Genomic DNA, 24073 nt, shown 5'->3' with positions numbered 1-24073 from the left:
TTTAATTTAACTTATTGCATACAGCAACAACACTACTTCTATCTCCCTCTCTTTTTGCTTCTAGCAAAGCACCATCTACAGTCACTTAGAGCCGTGGCGCTTAGTATGCTTGCCAGCCAAATCTTATTTGAGCTTCACCGATCTTTCCTCTGTTCACTTTACAGTGCTCTTCCCATGCAGCACGCCACCCTGTCTCTTTTTCCTCTGCAGGATTCCTCCCTTAATTCACTCATTCATTGTTTCTGCTGGCTTCATTAATTTGCTTAAACTATCAAGCCCCAATTCTCTCTCTGCGATGCCTTCTGAGCACAAGGACACATTGCGTTAGCATGGTGTGTTAGCATAGTCAAACTGCTACAGCATTATTATTAACAAATATGGACAAAAAAATATATTGATCAGCTAATTTTCTTTTTTCAGTAATTTTCAACTAAATTTTTCAAAGCATTTTTGAAACAGGGTATTTAGTACTACTTTAGTTTGGTGGGGGATTTTCTCCTAAATATGGATGTATCGAAATGTCCTTTCTTAGCGGTTACCTACTGCTACAGCTTTTTTTATTCACTGTGAAATAGTGTTTTTATGTGTAAGTAAGTGAATGGGTCAATCAGGCAATTTTGCATTTCATATATACAGTATATATATATATATGTAGTGGTATATGGCCAGCAGTTCATCCCGGCCAATACCCCCACACCGCCAGGTAGAGAGAGCCCTTTTTGCAACATGGAGGTGCCCCGAGTTCCAGCAGGGCATAATGGACAATGGAGTTTTACATCACAGCCTTTCTAGATACCATGGGGGCCTCCAGGGGACGCTGCAGGGAGGCTCAATAATTTATATTTTCAGTATAACCCGGAAGTACTTCCCAGTCATGAGGACAGAAGAAATAAAGTACTTCCGGGTTGAAGAAAAGGAGTTTTTATCTGATCCAGAAGTGCTGGGAAATCACGTGGACTGGGGGATCAGAAGCACTTCCAGGTCAGGGAATATAAAAGGACTTTGGGAGATCCCAGCAGGAAGCCGGAGTTGGTAGGGAGTGTGACGGAGCTGCTGGGAGTTGGAAGAGTGTGTATTATTGATTGGAGAATTGTGGAGAGTGCGGTGCTTTGTGCACTTTATTATTATAATAATTATTGGAGTTTTATCTGGTGTCTGACAAGTGGTCTGAGGGTTCAATGGGACGACAGCGCCCCCTATCTGTCACTATATATATATATATATATATATATATATATATATATATATATATATATTGTAGCAGTTGAGGTTCTGATCCACCTCTTGAACCCTCAGGTACCACTCCAAACACCAGGTAAAAGTACAAGTATTATTTATTGTACAACAATCACGTGCACAAAGCACCCTCCACTCCACACTATTCATATAAATACCAATCAACTACAATACTCTCTCCTCCGCTCCCAGACACTTAGCCACCCTACCTCCCAGCTCAGCTCAGTGTCTGTGCTTTCCCAGAGTCCTTTATACTCCCTGACCCGGAGGTGTTCCTGTCCATTACCCACAAGTCCTTATTCCTTCCGGGTCAGGGTAAACAGTCCTTATCTTCAACCCGGGAGCATGTCGTTTCTTCCTGTCGTGGGATTATGATGCACTTTCAGGTTATAGGGCATACAAGAGTCCAAGAGCCCCCCTACAGCGACTCCCGGTAGTCCCCAAGGTATCCAGCAGGCCCATACATAGTCCATGAGGCCCTGCTGGAATTCGGGGCCCGTCCATGTTGTCGGGAGAGCTCCTCCTGGCGGCCTGGGGGTGAGGGCCAGAATATGAAGCCAGCCATCCACCACTATATATATATATATATATATATATATATATATATATATTTTAGGGCGGAGTGGTGGCTCTGAGGCTAAGGAGCTGCGCTGGTATCCCGAAGGTTGCCGGTTTGAATCCCCGTCACTGCCAAAAGGCCACTGCTCTGCTGGGCCCTTGAGCAAGGCCCTTAGCCTGTAATTGCTCCAGGGGCGCTGTACAATGGCTGACCCTGCGCTCTGACCCCAAGGGGTATGCAAAAACTACCAAATTCCTAATACAAGAAATTGTATAAGGCGAAATAAAGAACAAAATAAAAAAAATAAAAATAAATTAAAAAAAAAAAATATATATATATATATATATATATTAATATATATATATATATATATAATATATACTAGGAGGTTCGCCCCTTGCTCGCTTCGCTTGCCAACCCAAAAAAACCTGCACTACGAGCCAGCCACTTCGTGTTTCTGCCGCTCACATAGTGAAGAGGGGGGCTAAACGACCCCAAGGAGATGCGGTCACTCCTCCAAAACCTCCCCTTACAGTATATATATATATATATATATAGATATATATATAGATAGATAGATAGCTTACGCTTCACATTTCTTGGGCATTTTAACTGTCAAAGGTATATTTTTCCACTGCCCTTTGCACTTCAAATTTTTTTTCCAGCGTTCAAAGATACACAATGCTAGCTTGAATGTTACACTGTGAGAAAAAATGTATGTTTGTTGGTTTGTGCTATGTGATGATGGAATGATATAAGCAGTGAGTAAGGCTTTTGACAATACAATATCAGGGCAATAGCTTATATCTGTAACTTTAAGATACTAAGTAAGGCATCAAATCTGCCAGCTCTCCGATTCTGAATAGTGTTCTTTTGTTCCTGTAAAGCCTGTATGAAAGGCAAGTTATAAACTAAACTCTGCCTATGTTGAAAAATATGATTCTCGTTTTGCACTTGGAATAGATACCGAGGGTATTGCAATGAATTTGTTGCATAAAATGGACACTGACCCTTGTTAGCTACATCATATATTAGAGAGGATTAAATGGCGATGGGTCTTTACTCTGAATAGCTCATTTTATCTCATCCAGAGAGACTCAAACTAAGATCTGGTGAAGAAGAAAGTAAATATAAGACTTTCCTAGGATTTCAATATGAAATAGCTTCCTGCTGAAAATGCTCATCTGCAAATTATTTTATTATTATTATATTTTTGATTTATCCAAGTGGACTTAAAACTGTTTCAAAGTATTTTTTTACACTTGGAGCACAGGAAGGTTAAGCGTCTTGCTTAGAATCCCATAGTGAATCAAAGATGGAATTTAAATTCATAACCTTGGTGTTTAAAGTCTAATGCCTCTGCCCTACCTGCTGTATGAATCGCCAAGGACTAACATTCTCCAAACCTTGCAATTTTTATTGAAACTCTCATTATTCACAGTTTCTCTTACTTACCTGCTGCATCTATGCCTTCTTCATTTCCCACTGATTGGAGTGGAACCCTTTTGGGAAATTTTCTTCCATACATCTCCATGAACAAGTAAAATATGTTTGGTTATTTGTCATGTCTTTTTCAGTGATGCTTTTTTATTTGGTTGCTACTGTTACTCTGCATGAGCTACTTCACACTTCATCGGCCCCATGCACAAACGATGTGTTTCTAACCTCCGGGCTGCCATTGAATCAGCTTTTGGGTCAGTGCTCCACCTCTTGGGATTTAGAGAGCTCTATGATCAGACGCTTAAGGCAGGTCAAAAAATGACTCTGCATCCTCTTCTTAAATGCTTAATGTTGAATGGTATCCTAAAATCCCCATAATGTATGGATTTTCTGATCATACCTGTAGCATTCATTGACACCTAAAAAATTTACATATTTTTTTCAGAAGTCACTCATCACCCTGAATCTATACAGGTAACTGCCATTTTTAGGTCAAAAAATCAAATTTATAAATTACTCCTTTGTATACTCTATTTTATTTTCAGGTACCATTCCATTTATCTTTAAAAGATTTGAGATATACTTGTCCAGATGAAGTAAATAATTGTTGACAATCCACCTTAAAAATGGAAGCGAGAGCAGTAGAGGCAGTGCTGTTGCAGTGTTCACAAGTTAGCTGCTTAAAATAGTGTCTCATGGGGGGCTTGAATGGATACACACAAAAAATGTTGGACTTTTATCATATATAGTACTGTTATTATTGCTATTAATAAAAAAACAATAGTACTTATGCAGTGTTGTAATAATGTGCTGCGGCAATTTTATAACCATAAGAATTAAGAATACTGCATTTCATAAAAAAAAGCAACAAAAAAAAAACAAAACAAAAAACTAAAGTCATAAAATACCAAAGGCAGCCTCGTCAGTTTGTGCATCCATTGGATTTAATTATGTGCCTCTTAAAATAGGTCCTTTTCAAAATGGGTTTTCAGAAAACTTGTCATGCCGTGAAAGTAAAAGGCACATTGAGCATTTGTTCATTTTCTCACCCCAGGGCTACTGTTCATTTTACATTACAGAAATATATTTGTGCAGATTTGCAATTTAGAATTCTTCAACAAATGGATCAGAGTACTCAATTCTAACTTTCTCATAATTAATGTTCCTGAATATGAGCTCATTTCTACCTTTGAGTATCATTAGAATTCTTATTGGATTTCATGAAATGGCCACCAAAGCTAATAGCTACTTTCAATATTTTAAGCTTTTTTTTGTACAATTTTGTCAGTGGACATGTCTATGTGCCAACCTAAGAGGAGAAAAAAAGTTCCACAAAAACAAAACGTTACCAACTGTGCTTTGTATAAAGATGTGGTTGACAATGACAGAACATGATGTAACAAGTAAACATATCTATCAAAGGGACCCTGCTCCATATCCACGTCTACCTTAACCAGTGTTGAAGCCATAACAGTAAGGTGGGGTGTTTCAAGCTCCAATCCTGTACCGTTCACCTTCTAAGTTCTTTCCTTTTCTCTCCTCAATCAATGGTGAATGAGCTTTCATCCATTTTTTCAGAGATATGATTGATTCATTCTGTTGTGTGAAACTAAGGAGTTTTATGTTCCATCAGTTAAACGTGTCCCAGAAATTTCCCTGTATTAAATTCAATTGAAACACCGGTCTGTATGGAGATATATTTAATAAAAAATTCTTCATCTTTACTACTTGTGAGTTGGATTGATAATGTATGATATTCCGGTGAAACAAAAACAACCATGAAGGTTTTGGACAGCTGAGATTAAACATCTGTTCATGCAATGGCAGGGCAAAAGCAGTGTTGTTTGACAGAGACCTAAATTCATTGTGTAAAACTAACTTTGAAATAGACATTTCAAAGCCAAGTTATTGCTTAACTATACTGTTTTTCTGTATTGTTTTTCTTGTTTTGCTTTCCTTTAAGTCATTGTGATGTGTTTAGACCATACTGAGTGTGTATATATGCATGTAGTTATCATTTATTTTTGTGTTTATTTATTCTGCGGTGGGTTGGCACCCTGCCCAGGATTGGTTCCGGCCTTGTGCCCTGTGTTGGCTGGGATTGGCTCCAGCAGACCCCCGTGACCCTGTGTTCGGATTCAGCGGGTTAGAAAATGGATGGATGGATGTTTATTTATTTAAACAGCTTCTCTAAAAAGTCTCCTGTCTGTCTGTCTGTCTGTCTGTCTGTCTGTCTGTCTGTCTGTCTGTCTGTCTGTCTGTCTGTCTGTCTATCTATCTATCTATCTATCTATCTATCTATCTATCTATCTATTGTCTTTAATAAAAAGCTTTTCTTTGCTTTCTGTTATTTCTCTTTCTGCCATGAAAATAATGCCCATGTGTCAAATATGGTGGGTTATTTATTTTTTCAGCATGGGAGCTTAGACTTTAAGGCAATCTCAGCTTCTCTAGGCATTTAAAGCTTTAACATGACTAGCTGGATGCTTATTGCTATAGCATATTCCTGATTTATGCAGTTGCCACTTATCGCTGTTATATTTTCCCAGAATTTCTCCAAGGCAAATGTTGATACAATTGCCTTTGTTCAATTGCTATTCCTTATTTGTTGTTAATTTGTTGAAGAACATATGTAAATTTTCTGTTCTTTGTTTCCTTGGGGATCCTAATAATTCATTGGTTCTTCCTACTTGCTCTTTTTTCAAAATCTGTGATTTTATCCCACATAGCCAAATTAGCAGTTTTTATTGTATTAACTCTGTTGTTATCTCTGACATAAATCATGATATTGATTTCACAATATAACACAGGGGGACATGCTGGCATAGTGTTTTAACGCTGCCACCTCTTATTTACAGAGTTTTGGGAGTCAAGAAACAAAATGTGTGGAGTATGCTGTTTCTTCCTGTGTCCATTTGGATACATCAAGCACTCCAGTTTTCCATCACAGTTGATTTAGTGATTGTACTGTACTGTGAATGGGTATGATTGCTCTCTGCCATGGACTGGCATCCAATCTAGAGCTGGCCCAGTAGTGCCAGGATGAGTGTTGGCTGCAAGCAAATCTGAGCTTTAAAATAGATGGATGGGTAGATTAAAGCATGTCAAAAGACAGTCTTCACGTGTACAGCACAAAGCAGCCTTGCAATTGCTGGTCTCAGTTGGAATGATCATTTTTAGTTCCAGGGAAATTGCATTACTAAAAATTTAATTTTAAAACTGAGCAAGACAGTTAAGTCCCTTATGGCCACATAAATCATTTTACAAATCCAGAAAGCACTTACAAGTCTAATAACTTTAACTTCCTGCTGTTGTAAAGGATTAAAATAAAAAAATTAAAAATTAAGCGGTTACATATTCATTAATCATATTTGCACTGTGTACAGAATAGAAAACATGACTCTTTTGATAAGAGCATTTATGTTTTATTAATTATTATTTTAAAGGTTAAATCTATCAAATTAATTTGAAAGTTATACATGTGCAATGTTTAACATATAAGCCTAAGCTACAGACAGCAATGAAACAGAATCATTACTAGTATTGACATCTTATAATTCCCAACTGGGATAAATTGTCTTTCTTTACCTATATTTAACTGGATTATTTTTAATTGGGCTGCATTTTCTTCTTACATTGTAAGTAAGAACTCTGGGTGGTTGGTGACAATAGCTGCTTATAAATGTGCCTGTTATATATGAGTGGATTCTGTGATGGCACGGTGTCTCTTCCAGAGCGTATTCTTGCATTGCATCCGTCACTGCAAGACAAGATTTCACTCTCACACAATAATGTAAAGACAATAAGAAACTTTCATAAAATACATGACACTGTCAATAGGTAATGTAAGATGTGACACTATACAAGCAACGATTATGATAGAAGTTCTATTTAGTCATAAATGACTAGTTAGTAAAACCACTATTTAACTATTTACTGGACATTACTTCCCTGCAGTTTAGACTTTTCAGTTAATTAATGATGTAAATGAATATTATTTAAATGTTTAGCCAATTTGAAGATGAAATCCGTTTAGGAATTAAAAAGAAAATGGTTAGAACCTCCTCCTAAGCTCTCCCCATCCTTATCCTCTCCCCTGAACTATGAAGAATTGGGAAATCCATTTTGATAGGTTAGAAACTTGACTTTTATATTTTAAAGAGATAATTGTCAAGGTTTTGTATATATTAGTTTGAATTTTATTAATTTATTTGAGAAATTGTATTGCTTTTTTTTCATGTAAATTTTAAATGAGTCCCATCGACATTTTAGCAGCCGCTACGGGCAGATAGTGGGCTACTAGGTTTTCTTGCCTGGTTGCTGAGGACCTCCTCCCTGACTCACCAATAAATCTCAGTGCAGCTCAGAAGCCCTTTTGCCTGAGTTACAGATTTGTCTCAGTGTTCGTCTTAGCGTTTTGGCTCCGGTAAAATAATAGAATTTTGGTGGATGACTCTTTGTTATCTCTGTCCGACTATGATTATGAATAAACCTTTTTGCTTGAGAAACAGAATGCTTCATTCTCTTTCCAACTGTATTTTCAGTCTTTAGGAAAGACTTGTTTTTGTTTTTGATTTTATTCTCGAAAGAAGCACACATCTCCTGGTTAGCTGCTTTAAATATCTTAGCAGTTGCTCTTAAACATTCATTCCCTGAAGATGACTTTGGAGTATTCAGGCTGGGGAAATGAAGGGTGGGCATCTGCGCTGTGGAGCTTTAGGGCTGCTTTGCATTCTTGGAACTGGAATAACTCAAATCACAATGTGCTTTTCAGGGAAATAATATCACAACATAGCATTGCCATACAATTTGACAAGGAAGATATAAATCAAATTTACCCAACTGAATAAAAATATTATTAAAACAATGCAACCTCTGAACAGACCCAGGTAAAATGGGTTGTCCTTATTTCACACACTCCAGTGATGCTTACATATAAGGACCCAATATTGTAAGTACAATAAACAATATTTATCATTGTGATGGACGGCCAGCAGCTCGACCCGGCCGGAATGCTCCTGGAATAAAAGGATGGGGGAAGGCAGCGACTTGTTGACACTGCTTCCCCCAAGACGATAGATGGCAGCTTCCCTGGACTGCAGCAGTGACCCGGATGCCCACAGGGCACTATGGGGCTTGGAGTTCGGCAGCACGGCCCTGCGGGGTACTGTGGGTGCCATCAGGGGACACTGTGGGAAGTTGGTGGGAAAATAAATTCTCACCTATCCTGAAAGTACTAATGGACTATGACAACGGAAACCCCGAAGTACTTCCGGGCTGATTGAAAACTTGAATTCTCCAGCAGACCCAGAAGTGCTAATAAGTCACATGGGAGGAAGAAGAGAAGCACTTCCTGGTCAAGGACTATATGAAGGACTGGTGGAGACTCAGCAAGCTGAGCCAGAATTGGGAGGGAGTGTGACAGAGCTGCTGGGAGGAGAGGAAGAGAATTACTGTATTTAGTATTGTGTTTACTTATTGTGTTTATGGTGGTGGAGGTGCTTTGGGGCACTGTAAAGAAGAAAATTAAAATACTTCTGGGTGCTTTTAAACTTGGTGTCTGCATCTGTCTGCTGGGTTTCACTGGGCAACAGTGCCCTCAAGCATCCACTTATTGACACCATATACACAGTTGTCCATGTCGGTGAGCTCTTGATGCTGTATCCATTAAAAGCATTTCTACTTACAGGAGTGTTATTATATTCTTTTACAAAAACTAAAAGGGAAAACAATATACAGAGTTCTTTTTGAAATTTTGCTTCTAATATCAAACTATTTGTTCCATTACAGTTTGCTCTTTCTTTGTCCCTACTGGAGCTGCAAAAGGGTTGTGGCTGTCCAAGTATAAGTGTCCAGTCACCCATGTGGGCTTTTCTGTTGCTGTAGTACTTTAATTTTCTTTTACAGATTCATCTGAATCTACACTTTTACATTCATGTGACTTAATATGAATGCAGTCAAGTTCCTTGTTTTAAATGCATTTTATCAGCACACATCAGCTTCCTTCCAGTTTAGAGTATATTCTACAGTACATGATCAATTGGTTGATCTGATATACCAGATGAAATTCTTCTTGTAGGATTGATTTTGAAAAAATGTTTTACTAGTATTCAAAAAACGAGTAGAAAACTTGCAAGCAGATTTTAATGTGAAATATTTTCTATCACAAAACACGCAGAACTGTGCCTGCAACAGGAAATTAGTTTTTCTGTCTGTGCAATAATGACCAAAAGGTAATGTCTTCTTATGGATTTGTATGTGTAATCAATATGAACAGGGTTTCATTTTCTATATGATTATTCCACTATTTCTTCATTTGTTTGGCTTCAGTATGTGCTGAGATCCTTTATGTAGTTGCCTTTTTTACCTGGGGACATTTCCCATATGTTATAAATATTTAGAAAATTGGTGCACCCCCATTTTGTTTAGCTTATGGGTAGGACCATTTTAAGTCAGTTTGCTTGCAGTTGTTATGTATGTTGCTCCCATGTGACAATAAGAGATCTCGATCTGTGATATCACTAGTGCAACAGTATAAAAGTTGGTGCTGGCCATCTTCCATTCTGCAAGTTTCTGGAATTGTAGCTCTGCTAATGATTTTGGAAGTTTTCTTTAATTAATGGGTATTATATTTGACTTTGATTTTGGTTAACAGTTTGGTTTAAGTGCACTATTTTGACTTCCTATTACTTGACCATAGCTTGTTTTTCCATCTCCTTGTTTTTTGAACATCTTCCCATCTATCTGCCTTGCCAGACAGTATAATATGTACGTGAACGGTGTGCACCAAGTGAGTCTGCGCCTTTAACAGTATTATTCAATGTCAGGTGAGGTTCAGACTGGTTGGTAAGTTGATTCAAAGTGGTGGAAAGAACAAGGAAATTTTGTATCTGGTACTGTGTTTGCTAGGCGGTGGCAGCTTGAGTGAGTTAGAAAGAAGCTGTACATTTATCAGTTCAAGAAAGCTGACTTACTTTTAATGAGATTATGTGTTTTCATTCCGATATTAAATAAACAAATCTTATACTTTAAGAACATGTATTCACTCTGCTTGTGGAATGATAAGTTTTAGTAAGCCTGAACCATCAAATAATAAGTAAAGACTCCCTGTCATGCGTAACAGACATTCCAGATGCATAGTACAATCCATGTGATCTTACATTCTTCATCAAAATATGAGAAAATATGCTCATATTTAAATGCTGCAATTTGAGATTTATCTCTGAATTCTATGTAAGTGTTTAAATGCTTTTGATTCTTTACAATAAACTTTAATCAGATTTCTTGTATTTCAACATCAGGTCAGGTCGGTTTGGGAAGCATACACTTGTACAGCGCGTTGCCACACTCACCACACAGCGAAACATCTCAGCATCCTCGTTGGCAATCCACCAGGTAGACACACGGTCTAGTCCCACCTGGGCGGAAATGACCCTTTATCTACAACAGCCAGGTGTTATGTGAGTGTCCCCTTGGCCTGGTCTAGCTGCTCAGGTCCTCAACAAAAAGGATCCTGTGAGATGGATCACCCTTAGAGAATCACGGCACATGACCGTAATGCCGTAACTGGTGCTCCCTCACAATGCAGGTAATGTGCATAATTTGAGATTCCCTGAGCAACCACTCATTTGACACAAAGTCAAACCAATGGTACCCAAGGATTCTCTGAAGAGACACAGTACCGAAGGAGTCCAATCTTCGTCTCAGGTCACTGGATAGCATCCATGACTCACAACCACAAAACAGGAAGCACCAGGACTCTAAAGACTTGGACCTTCGTCCTTTTGCAAAGATATTGGGAACGCCACACACCCCTCATAAGCCCTCATGCTCTCCCAATCCATTTACTGACTTCATAAGAAGAGTCACAAGAGACGTGAATGTTGCTGCCAAGGTTAGTAAACCTCTCTGCAAGGTCGACATTCTCTCTGCAGACAGACATACTGATGATGGCTGTGCCTAAGAGGTCATTAAAGGCCTGGGTCTTGGTTTTTATCCAGGACACTTACAACCTCAGACACTCAGACTCCTTTCTATGTCTCTCGAGAGCCCTGATCAGAGCCTCCATTGACTCTGTAAAGATCACAATATGGTCAGCAAAGTCAAGATCATTGAATCTTTCTTCACCAACAGATGCCCCACAGCCGCTGGACCCCATGACCTTGCCCATCACCCAGTCCATGCAAGCATTGAACAGAGTAGGAGCAAGAACACACTATTGACAAACCCCAGAATCAACTGGGAAAAATGCAGAGGTTCTGCCTCCACTCTGCACCGCACTCATAGTATCAGTGTACAGGCTGGCCATTATATCCAGGAACTTTGGGGGCTCGCTACAATTAATAGTCTTAAAAAATTAATAATAATAATGGAACAGGGGAAAAGCTAATCATATGGCTGTGTCAAAATCAAGTCTTTTGCATGCATGGTGTCTGATTTCTACTTTAACTAATGATGGAGGACCACTTTACATATTTCAAACGATATCAACAGATGATAAAATCATCCAGAGTTTATTGTAAATAATATAAAACCAGAAGATATTGTGGGAGCAAGCTGAGTCAATTAGTAGTGCTGAGAATGCAACGGTGTTGACCTGTGCAGTATCATTCCTCCCCACGATAAAGTTTAATATACAACTATGCAGTAGTTTTCTTTATGATAACAAGAATGAAAGAAAGAAAGCAATTCAGTGTGTAGATTTAGCAAATATTATTCTAGTTCTGTTCATTTTTCACTAATACAGTATGTGACACAAAATCTACATTTAAGAAACACATAGAAAAATCTTCCATGTACTCCGTTTCATTGCAACAAAAACCCTGATCCCAGTGGAATATTTTACACATGTCAAATTAGGTTTGAGAATGTCCAACATTTTCATTGTCATGATGTAAATTGTACATATTTTCTCAATTAAATGAGTACATGTGAGTTTAACGAAAAGATATAGGTGTTTCAGCATTATCTGAAAAAAATAGCCAACAGTAAGATTATCAATATATTCATTAAATAAAGTGTCTGTTTTGTCAGTGGCTTGAGTCTGCTTTCAGTGAAGAGTGCACTGAGAGATAATTCAGTTCTGCCTTTTTCCTTTTTTTGTGAAAGTTAGAATTCTGTCATTAATACCTGTGTATTCAGCAATGTACTGTATATGAAACTGAAGGGCTGCTTTTATAACTAAGCATTCATTTTCCAGTTCTGAAATCTACTGAATTGTCTCTGCCCACGCACACAAACACAAACCAACATTCGCTTATAAGATGTCAATATAGGAAAGAAAAGGCTTGCTGTACATGTTAAGTATTGCCATACTAAGTCATCCTTTTGTCTGTTCGGTGTCTCCCTTAGTACTCAGAATTCCTGTAACCTGGGAAACCAGTCTTAGCTGATTCACCTGGCACTGGCTCTCTGATTACTTTACTGTTATAAACTCTCCTATTAAAGCAGAGAATATGTTCAGAAATTTTAGGTAAAATCAAGCAAATAAAGTACATCAAACACAATTTATGCATTTCTGAGGATTATTTACCCTTACACTGCAACATCGAAAGAGAAGTGCATGTCTTGCTCTCTTGTCCTGTTTACAGAGCGTGTGGGAGAAAACCAAATCCTTTGTATTTTACACTTCAACAGCACTTACCCCACTCATACACCCGCTGCACCCACCCACACTGAGAGGCTGAAGACAATGCTGTAGCAATTTCCTTTAGAAAGCTGATTTCAGTGGGATGAGAGATATATACATCAAGCACATTTAATAGGAATCATGAACCAAATTTACTGCACTTTTTTACTGTCATCCTACCATTTTGATTTTGTGTGGCCCTTTTCTGTCCCTTACAAAAGGTCTTTTTTGTCATCGTCCTCAGTCAGTTAAATGATACCTACTAGACAACACTCTGAGACAATTTTTATTATGCCAGCACAGTTTATGGAAATTACATTCACATTGCTTCAACATTTAAATGACATTTGTAAGAAACACTGGCTTACATACAAAATTACACTGCTAGACTTGTGTCTGAAATATGTGAGTATTCATTTATCGATGGTAGTGACATGAGGCTAAGGTTATTTATTATTTCTGTGCTAGTAAAATGACCATTAAGGAATAATGGGATAAAAGAATGAAGTAAAGTATAGGATAGATTTTTGAGGTTTCTAATTTGAATGATTTTGGTGATATGAATGCTGGTATTATTGATGTATATATTGTAGCAGTGGAGGCTTTTATCGACCTCTTGAACCCTCAGGTACCACGTCAAACACCAGGTAAAAGTCCAAGACTTCTTTATTTTATAATAATTACGTGCACAAAGCACCCTCCACTCCACACTACACATATAATAATCAATAATCACTACAAATACCAATCCTCCTCTCCCAGACACTTCGCCACCCTTCCTCCCAGCTCAGCTCAGTGTCTGGGCTTTCCCAGAGTCCTTTTATACCCCCTGACCCGGAGGTGTTCCTATCCAACAATCCACAAGTCCTTATTACTTCCGGGTCAGGGTAAAAGTCCTTTTCTTCAACCTGGAAGCACGTCGTTTCTCCTGTTCATGTGACCAGGACGTACTTCCAGGCTATAGGGCACATAACAGTCTGTCAGCCTCCCTACAGCGACTCCCGGTGGCCCCCATCGTATCCAGCAGGGCTGTACATACAAACTACAAGGTCCATGAGGCCCTGCTGGAATTCAGGGAACCTCCATGCTGTCGGGAGAGCTCCACCTGGCGGCCTGGGGGTGAGGGCCGGAATATTTAGCCGGCCATCCATCACAATATAGTATATAATTTTAAGTGTTTTGAAAGTAACACAGTTAAACTACTTTTTCTTTTTCACTTGCTTATCTTAGTTGATCTTCAGATTTGGAGTGTTGAGATGACGGGCTTGGGAATTCTGTCTGCACTCGTTTTGATTGACATTAATCCTTAGATACAACGAGGAATTCCTTTGACATCCATATTACTGCTTTAAAGCTTTCCTTTTTTTTTTAATCTTTGTGAAAATCTTTGAATTTTCTTTCTTTATTGACTCCTTCTGTTTGAGTTAAGAAATGTGAGTGACACACAAACATAACAAAGCCAATTATACAGTATGCACTGTATGTTCGTACATTTGCTACTGAGCTACCTTCTACTGTTTATTCCTTGAAAGATATTTTTCTCTTTCTTTATATAGTCATGCAATATTATTTTTAGTACTTTCAATGTAATATTGTGAGCAATTTTAATCTTGATTTTTTTCATATTTTGGGTTTGTATTTGGAATTGAAATTCTTATCAATCCATGTAAGATACTGAAAACAGTTTGTGACCTACTGGCATTATGTAGCTCTCTTTCTCACTGTCTGTCTGATCTGAACTGGGCTGCCTACTAACTGTGTCACCTTGGTAATATCATTTCCCATTACAGCCTCTTGACAGGGTAGCATCTCCTTTAGCATACACTTGATTCAGAAAGTATTCAGAACTCTTCACTTTCTGCACACATTATTGTGTTGTAGATTAACTATAAATTGATACATCTTCCATTGTTGCTCATCACTCAACACTCAGTAACCCTTAATGATAAAATGAAAACATGTTTTCAAAAATGTTTGCAAATTTCTCAAAAGTAAAAATCCTGAAGTAACTTATTTATATAAGTACTTAGATCCTTTACTGTACAACTCCAAATTGTGGTCAAGTGTACACTGTTTGCTTTATTATCCTTCAGATGTGTAAAGACCTTGAGTATTGTCCACCTGTGGCAAAACAAATTGATTGGTCATAATTTAGAAAGGCACACATCTCTGGATATGAGATGGCATAATTACACTGCATGTCATGACAAAAACCAATCCATGAAGTCAAAGGATCTCTGTGATCTAATTAGGGTGAGGCAAGGGTATAAAGCTATTTGTAGAGCTTTGAGAGGTCCCAGGAACACAGTGACCTCAATTATTGTGAAGTAGAAGATGTCTGGAACCACCAGGACTCTTCCTAGAGTTGGCCATCTTGCCAGACTTAGTAACCGGGCCAGTAGGACCTTTGTTAGGAAATGACTAAGAACCCATTGGTAACTCTAACAGGGCTTCATACGTCCTCTCCTGACATGGAAGAATCTGTCAGAAAGATGATTTCTCTTAGCAGCACTCCATTATTTGGGTGTTTATGGTAGAGTGTCTAGATGGAAGCCACCCTTAAGTAACAAACGTGAGACAGCCCCCTTAGAGTTTGACAAACATCACTTAAAGGATTTTTGTCTGATGAGACAAAATTTATACTCTTTGGGCAGAACGTCAAGCACTATGTCTTTCGCAGACCAGGCACTACTTATCACCTGCCTAAAATCATCCTTACAGTTAAGCATTATGTTGTCAGCATCATGCAGTGGAGGTGCCTTTTAGTTGCAGGAACAGGGAGACTGGTCAGAATTGAGGGAAAGATGAATACCGCCAAATTTGGAGAGGTTCTTGAGGAAAACCTGCTTCAGAGCATATGTAACCTCAGACTGAGTTGACAGTTCACCATTTAGCAAGACAATGACTCGAAGCAGGTTGTCCTTCAGTGGCCCAGGTAAACCCCTTAGAACATTGGTAGAAAGACCTGAAGATAGCAGTTTACAGTTCCTTCCCATCTAATTTAACAGAATTTTAGAGGATATGCCAGGAAAAAGACTTGGTAAAGATTTACCAAGAGAACTTAAAGCTGTAGTTGCTCCCAAAGGAACTTCTACAAGGTACCGAATTAAGGATCTGAATACTTATATGAATGAGAGATTTCAGTTTTTGAGGTTGAATAAATTTGCAAACCTTTCTGAAAACATGTTTTCGCTTTATCATTTTGGGTTATTGAGTGTAGATTCATAGGCAAAACGGCAATTGTATCCATTTAAAGTTAAATCTACAGCTCAATAAAGTGTGCTAAAAGTGAAGGGGTCTGAATACTTTCAAGCGACTTGCACAGGGTCACAAAGTGAGTCAGTGGCAGGGAGTAAACCAGTGGGGTAGTTTCAAATCCAGTAACATAATTGTTTTATATTGGAGTATTCCTCCTCGTAGTTCATATAGCATAAATTTAGTATCTTATATATAAATGTTTATGCGTGGAAGTGTGTGTGTCTCTCTGTCCGGCCTGGAAGTGCGAGGCTCCAGCAATGAAGCTCAAAGAGCCAGCAAGATGACCCCAAGTTAATGAGTCGGAGACAAATTTGCTTAGCTGCTGATAGACAAGGGGGGGTGAGCACTTCCACAAAACAAAACCACCGACTCTGCATTTTAATTTTTTTTCTGACGATTTCAATAGTTTCTAGGAACCCAGGCTTTTTACAACACGGGCTTACACAGCTAGTTTTTTTTTTAAAATGCAAGCTTTTGATTATATTTGTATTGTTTTACAAGTGATTTTTATTCTGTCAAATGTAATTTTAAAGATATGTATTGAATCTGTGTGCTTTGTGCTCATTAATTCCAATTTATTCTTGTCCGTATTAATTCCAATTTATTCATCAGCTTAAACTCTTATGTAATGTTAAAGCAGAAAAAGATGAAAGAGTGTTTATAAAAGGTCTGTCTTTTGCTTTGCAGACAATTCACCTCATGTCACTATCACCGAACCGGAGCTTCACATTCATGGAAACAATTCAACAGGGCCAACTCCAGATTGTTCCCCACCATCTCCAGACACTGCACTGAAAAATATAGAGAAAGTTATTCGACCACAGGTAAGCTTGTTAAAAAGCAATTGTACTGAAGAATAACCTCTTTTTGACAGTCCATTTTTAAATGTTAATCCAAATAAATGAAGAAAAAAAAACTAAAAGCCAGCATTCTATATTATGAACTGCATTTCCATTCATGAGTGGTTGGAATCAACTCTGTGTTTTTCATGACACTATTTACAGCAAGAGGTTATAATTTCGTCTAATAAAATCTTGTTTATCTAGCTACTTTCATTTCATATTTCAATTACATCATTTTATAATAAGATGAGGCTCTTGTGGTGTTCTGCACCTAGAATGACACCAAGGATGCTAAAATGATACAAAAAACATTGAATTCATCAGAAACGGTGCACACTGTGTGGAGTAAATAAGAGAAAACACAAATTAAAAACAAGTATAACGATGTATGCATTGCGTAACATGTAGGTGCATTTCAGACTTAATTAATTCTTTTAAAAATTGTAGCATTTTTAATTAGTCACTTCATTGAAGAGTTAGTCATCACAGTTTTATTAAATATTTTTGTGGCTGTGATTCAGATTCAAAATAACAATGATAGCAGAATGTAATTACATATATTAGAACAGTATATGAAAATATTTGTTTTTAAAACCATCATGTAGTTAAAAGTAGAGCCCAAACAGACTTCTGATGGCTAAATTAGCTTTCACAGATGGCAGATTCCAGTTCAAATGATGAAAAATAAATTCATTGATTGATGCCCTGTTGTTAGTTGTTGGATGCAGAGGGTCTATGCCTAATTATAGTTCATTTCTTTGCAATGAAACACCCGATAGAGATTTAAAATCTGTGCTGATGTCTCAATCTAAAATTGTTGGCTGTAACAGATCATGATGGATAGCAGGTTTTAATGGTGCTTTGCCGATAAATGATAATCTCAAAGAAATACTGAGTTATTTCTTCACAATCATGATATATATTAATTATTATTAATATGGTAGGACCTGGGTTGCCATAAGCCCTATTTTAAAATGCAAGAACACACAAGGGGTTTTTTAAATTCTTAAAAAAACGCTACACTTTAGAGCACAATTTTATGTGACAAATTAATATATACCATGATTGTGTAGAAATAACTTTAACTCAAAAAATACCAAAATTATCCTTTAAGCATAATCTGCTTTGAGTTGTACTGCACACATCATGCTATACAGTATAACCTAACATTCCATTAGCATTCTTGATCATTTCTGTATATTGTCTTGATGTAAATATTGACAAGTCCATTAAGATCCTAAGGTCCTTCTCATTAGGGGTACTTTCAAGTTTCAGACCTCCCACTGTGTATTTATATTTAACATTTCTAATTCTTATGTGTTTTACCTGACATTTACATATATTAAATTTAATCTGCCCAAGTCTGTTTGTTGTCCAAGTCTTGCTGTAACAATTAAACTGACTCTACATTATCTGCTCTTTCACCTACTTTAGCATCATCCGCAAACTTAATAGGCTTACTGTTTATATTCTGTTTATATTCTTATCCACATCATTTATATATCTGAAAAGAACAGCAGCCCACGAGAGACACTACTTTTAACATCACCCAATTTGAAAAGTATCCTCTCCCCATAAACCTTTCCTTTCCTGTGTTTGAGCCAAATCTGTACCCACCTTCTGACCATGCCCTCAATTCCCACTGTTATTAGTGTGATCAGTAACCTTTCATGTGGTACTTTATCAAAAGACTTCTGAAAATCAAGATAAATAATGTCATAAGTACTACTGTTATCATATGCTTTTGTTGCTTCCTCCTAGAATTCCAGCACATTAGTGAAACACGGCCTTCCTTGTCTGAACCCATGTTGAGTTTTTGCAGTACTCTACTTCTAGACATGTGCTGATCAATCTCTTCCTTAATAATAGCGTCTATTAATTTACCTGTGGTGCCTGTTAAGTTTATTGACTTATAGTTAATAGAATCATTTGCTAGCTTCCAGCTGTTAGGAATTTCCCCAGTGTGTAGAAATTGTTTAAAAAGATGCATCAAGGGCTTATATATGTACTCACTAACTTTCTTAAGCACTGTAGGATTAAAGAAGAATTATAGACTTGAGTAAGGTTATTGGCTCTTACTTAATGTTTTTTATTTTTTCATTTCTATTTATAGCAGTGGAATGATTCTTGCTTGTTTGTGTGTGTCTTTTTTCTTTTTTTAACACTTGACACTCTCCATTATCATTGTTTGCAGACTATGATATATTATGTACATTAAGAACTAGAATGCTTGGGCATGTACTCACTCTGATCACATTGCTGTGATTAGTGACACAAAATAACCAAAGTGGTGTTACGCTTTTAAAAATAGCCACGGAAGCGGGCCTGACTCCTACCAGCCAGCCCAGAGTAACTGCCGAAAGGCAGCGTAACTTCTGTTTGAGTGGTTGCCTTTGGCTTACACTGGGCTAAAATGCACTTAACTCTCATAGTTAAAAAATATACTCTATATTGTCCAAAATGCCCCACTAAGGAGAGGATTACCATCAACCCCTGGTTAGTACAGAGTCAAGTCAATAAATAATCTTTATAGAAAGAGGATTTATTTGAACAGAAGAAAAAGACAACAAAATAGTTAACAAAAAATGAACAAAAAGGACTTGTCTTAAAGGCAATCCAAAGCAAACAAGTCCTAAAACGAAATCCACTAGAATAATCCAATAAAATAACGCTAAATAAATAGAGAATTGCTGCAAAAAAATCCAAGAAAACCCGGTACTTACAAGACGTACCAAAATCCACCACTGCACTTTCAAATAAACTGCAAGAGACTGCAATTCCCAGCCTGCCTTTATTGGCTGACTTATGGCAGTCGTTTAATGGTGATATACGAGTGACCCCACCTCTTGGGGAACCACCCATAAAAATAATGAAAAGTAGCATTAATGTTAGAATTAAAAATGAACAAAAAAGACAAAGAAATTTAAACATAAATTAGTGAAGGAACTTTTGCTTAAATATAACACACACAAGGTTAAAATGAAGCACACCCTTGTGGACTCGGCAACAATTCCTTCATGATATCTAATTTTTTGAGACTGTTATCATCTAGCAAATGTTGTATTACTTCATGTTTTCTTTCTTGGGTATCCTGTCATCGTTTTTACTTAGGTCAACCCAGCTGCGTGGACTTGTCTGCCTATTTGCAATTTTCTTTGTATTTGTCATTTGCTCCTGCTCGATTGCCTTGACTCTTTTATGTTTTATTTTATTCTTTTTAGATATATTTTCCTGGTCTGTTGACCTTTGTTATATTCTTTTATTGCAGTGGCTGGCCTCCATTGTAATTAATTTACAACACCCCTGGTGCTGCAGTAGCCATTAGTGTCTTACTTACCTGAGGGCTATTTAATTCAACTGCTGCCACAGCCCCTTTGCTGTGTCTTTAGTTAATCAGAAATGGTGTTTGCCTCTCCTTGCGTGCCTCCCCTTTGTTTGAGGTTTGTGGTCTTTAGACCATTTAGGCCTTTGGATTCTTAGTTTTAGATTGACATCTTTGGCCTTCAGGTTTTTATGAATCTTGGATATACATATTTCTGCCTTCTAATAAATTCAGTTTCTTCTTTTGTTTATTAATCTCGGTTCTTTTGTTTTCTTCTTCAAAGGTTTTTTTTCCTTTTGTGTATATTTTCTGGTTTTTGTTTGTTAGTTTTATAATTTATTGATTGATGACTTTTTAAGTTATTTTGTTAATTACAGACATCATTTTATTCAATAAATTATTTAAATAAATGTATGTATTCTGATTGGAAAGGTTTATTTTTAGTGTATTGACAAACAGCATATTTTGCATTTTGAATTTTTTGTGTGCTTGCTGATACATACTTGTGTTATACTCTCAGCCACTTCACAGTCTTTTTGTGGCACTTCAGCCACTCAAAACAAATCAAGAGCAAGAGATTTTTATTTTGTACCTTTCCACCACAGGAGCTTATTTCAAAAACCAGGGATTTTTTAGAAACCCGGGTACATTTGTAGCTTTCCCACTGCAGGATCTGTGGCCATTTACACTTCCTGGTACCTATTTTAGCTCCTACTCCAGGGCATGTAGTTTTTGTTCAATCAGGATCAATGGTGGGTGGTACTCGAACAGTGAATTGTGCTGATAGGTTGACCACAAGCACTGGATTCATCTTACGAATCTGTTATTAGTGTGGAAGATGGAGTGCACTTCTCACCACATCACTCTTAATAGCTGTCTCCCTGTTGCAGGGTACCATGTACTGCATTGAAGCAATAATCTCCCCCGTGAACTTCCAAACACACCTCACTTCACACAGCATCACTCTGCTTTGCATGTCACATATTTTGCATAAAGGTTACAATTCCTGTTGTGTGGTGGGAACACAACACACGGACATGACCAGGGATTACAGCTGGCTCAGGGCTTACGTACATCATACAAGAACTCATTGGTTCCTGAAAACAAAGATCCTGCAGTGAGAAAGTGCCTAACATCATTTTAGCTGGTGCCATTATGCATTGTGAAACAATCAAGCTCTGATACCACTGACAAATGAATGATGGGGTGTCTGCCAATTCGTAGTTAACATGGAATTGTTTTTATCATACTAGTACTGTATAAGTAATTTATTTTTAGACTATAATTACATAAGAAGCAAGATAAATTAGATTTCTTATTTAAATAAAACATAATGATAAATAGCACACTAGCACAGTGGTTACTGCTGCTGTCCCACAGCTCCAAGAGACTGTTCTTTCAAATCCTAGCCTGACTGCTGTCTGCATGCAGCCAACATGCCTACTCCATTGTAGTTTTGAGATTTTCTCTGCTTACATTGGTTTTCTTCTCACATCATAAAGATATGAGTGTCATCTCTAAGCTGGTCTGGTGTGGGAGAGTGTCATACAACACCATGAATTACCCATGGGTGTTAATACCAGCATAACTGTGGGAAGTTTCATTTAGGGGTGCTCTAGTCCTAGCAAAAATACTATATAAGTGATCAGATGTTAGTTTAACTGATGTTTGGAAAATATGCAAATAAAATGCGAATATTAAATATAGCTTATGGTTATGATGTTATGAAAATGAAAACTGGAAGGACACAGAAGTCAGTGAAGGAAGCGAATGCCTGAAAACTTGTCAGACCTGTGAAACTTATGTACGAATGCAGAAATGGGTGCATTTAGACAATTATCTTCACTAAAAATGGCTAAAAGAAAATTTAGTCATCTGAAAAAAGAAAAATGGTGGCATACTGTATGTGTTGAATACAGTATAACATCTGTTGGCTATTAGGTCCCAGTCTCATTAAATCAAAGTATTTTGAATTAGACATTTAAATTTTCAAGAAACAAGATAAGCTTTTGTAGCAGTGCTGCCTGACAAGAGTTACATAAAGAGAAAGCTGGCACTTTTTCCAATTTTAATACCACTGTTAGGCATACCACAGGGTATTGTCACCTCTATTTCATTGTGTGCTAAAATAATTACCCCCTGTTTATAGTGCACTTGTCATTGCCAGGCGGTTATTAAATGAAAACTTTCAGAATTCATCTGCATTAAATGACAGTGTCAAAGTATGACATACGATTTAGAAAACAAGCAGACGAGAGAAAAATATATTATTATGGTGAAGAAATCATGAGGCATAAACCTTTGCATATATGTGCCCCTTAAAAAAGTTCAGAGGATTGCTTTTGACAATTTTTGTGCACTCTGAGAAAGGTGGAGAAAACTTGTGTCTTACATTCTGCTCGATTCTTTAAAATCCAAGTGACACTGTAATCACTTCTACCAGCACAAAAAGCAATTATTTCAGATTGCTTCTGAAAGTTTTCCTGTGGCTCAGTTATGAATCATTGCTTTAGAGCTCAATATCAAGCAGCTGTCCGCCAGCTAGCTGGAGTTCTGGGAACCCGAGATCAGGACTTTGTTGTTATGGTTGGAGTGGTGGCTCTGAGGCTAAGGATCTACACTGGCAATCGGAAGGTTGCCAGTTCGAATCCTGTAAATGCCAAAAGGGACTCTGCTCTGTTGGGCCCTCGAGCAAGGCCCTTAACTTGCAATTGCTGAGCGCTTTGAGTAGTGAGAAAAGCACTATATAAATTCAAAGAATTATTATGGTAGTGCCAGACTGGATGGCCAGGGCAGTTGGATTAATGAATGTTTACAGATAATTTACTATAGCGGTGGGGAAACGATCAGGTCAAGGCTCTGGTTGGTGAGAGAGTCATAGTGCAGACTAGGAGAGCAATCAGTAGTCACCGCTGGTCATTGAGCACTTCAGATGCAGACAGTTATAGGAGATCTTCTGTAACATTTGTGTAGAAAAAGAAAAGAATACAAGCAGAATTAGAAAGAAAGAGGCCATATCTTTCTTAATGGCTTATATTGTCCTGACCCTTTACTTAGTAAAATGTGTCTTGATAAGATCAGAGTGAAGAAAACTTCCATTGTCCTTTGATTTGAACTTATATGGTATATTTCTCTGTGCTCCATTACCATGAAGTACAGAGGCTTGCTGCCCTGTATTTCTTAATTAGCAGCCATTTGCTACCCTGTTAGATTTAGGATTGGAAACCCATCCAGGGTTAGTTCCTGCCTTGAGGCTAATGGTGCCAGGATAGTTTCCAGGCTGTGTGACCTTGAATTGGTTTAATTAGGTTTAAGCATTGTATAGTGTGCTTCTCTGTATCTACATGTATCATATTAAAATGCCCAAAATAATTTTGATTTTGGTAGAGTACTTAGGGAATTCGTTTTCCTGAAATAATTTTGATCAGGTCTCTTAATTGTAATTGTTTTGTAAAAGTGTGAGGCATTCAATGTTTTCTTTAATCAGTTGAATTCTCTTTATAAAATTATTTTGCTTCCTTGTGATAAACACTATAGTACATTTTTATTTCTGTTGTGCTTATTATTTGGTATCATTAGAGATCTAATCATTATTTTAAAATATTGTTCATTCTGAACAGTTATCCTTATGTTTTGCTGATTGTTTTTACAAATATGGTAAATGTACATCCTTAACACTAGAATCCCTGAAGCCACCTTAAATTCCTATGCACTTCTCCATCAGCGTCTTTTGTTTTGTAAATGTGTCGATCAGCACAAGCAGCAAGCGGCCTGCTATCCCATCCCCC

The 24073-nt window shown here is 37.5% G+C and overlaps 1 protein-coding gene across 4 annotated transcripts in view; it reads left to right on the top strand.

The window, feature by feature from the left end:
* Positions 1–24073, top strand: part of anks1b (ankyrin repeat and sterile alpha motif domain containing 1B) — a 1280504-nt gene that overhangs the window by 776103 nt on the left and 480328 nt on the right. For all 4 annotated transcript variants that reach the window (XM_028816795.2, XM_051924626.1, XM_051924632.1 and 1 more), the window contains one exon: positions 16809–16945. In XM_028816795.2, the coding sequence (XP_028672628.2) occupies positions 16809–16945 (137 nt within the window). The remainder of the gene's footprint in view (positions 1–16808; positions 16946–24073) is intronic.

Source organism: Erpetoichthys calabaricus, chromosome 1, assembly GCF_900747795.2.
Source record: "Erpetoichthys calabaricus chromosome 1, fErpCal1.3, whole genome shotgun sequence".
Lineage (NCBI taxonomy): Eukaryota > Metazoa > Chordata > Cladistia > Polypteriformes > Polypteridae > Erpetoichthys > Erpetoichthys calabaricus.
This window is presented reverse-complemented; position numbering and strand designations above follow the sequence as displayed.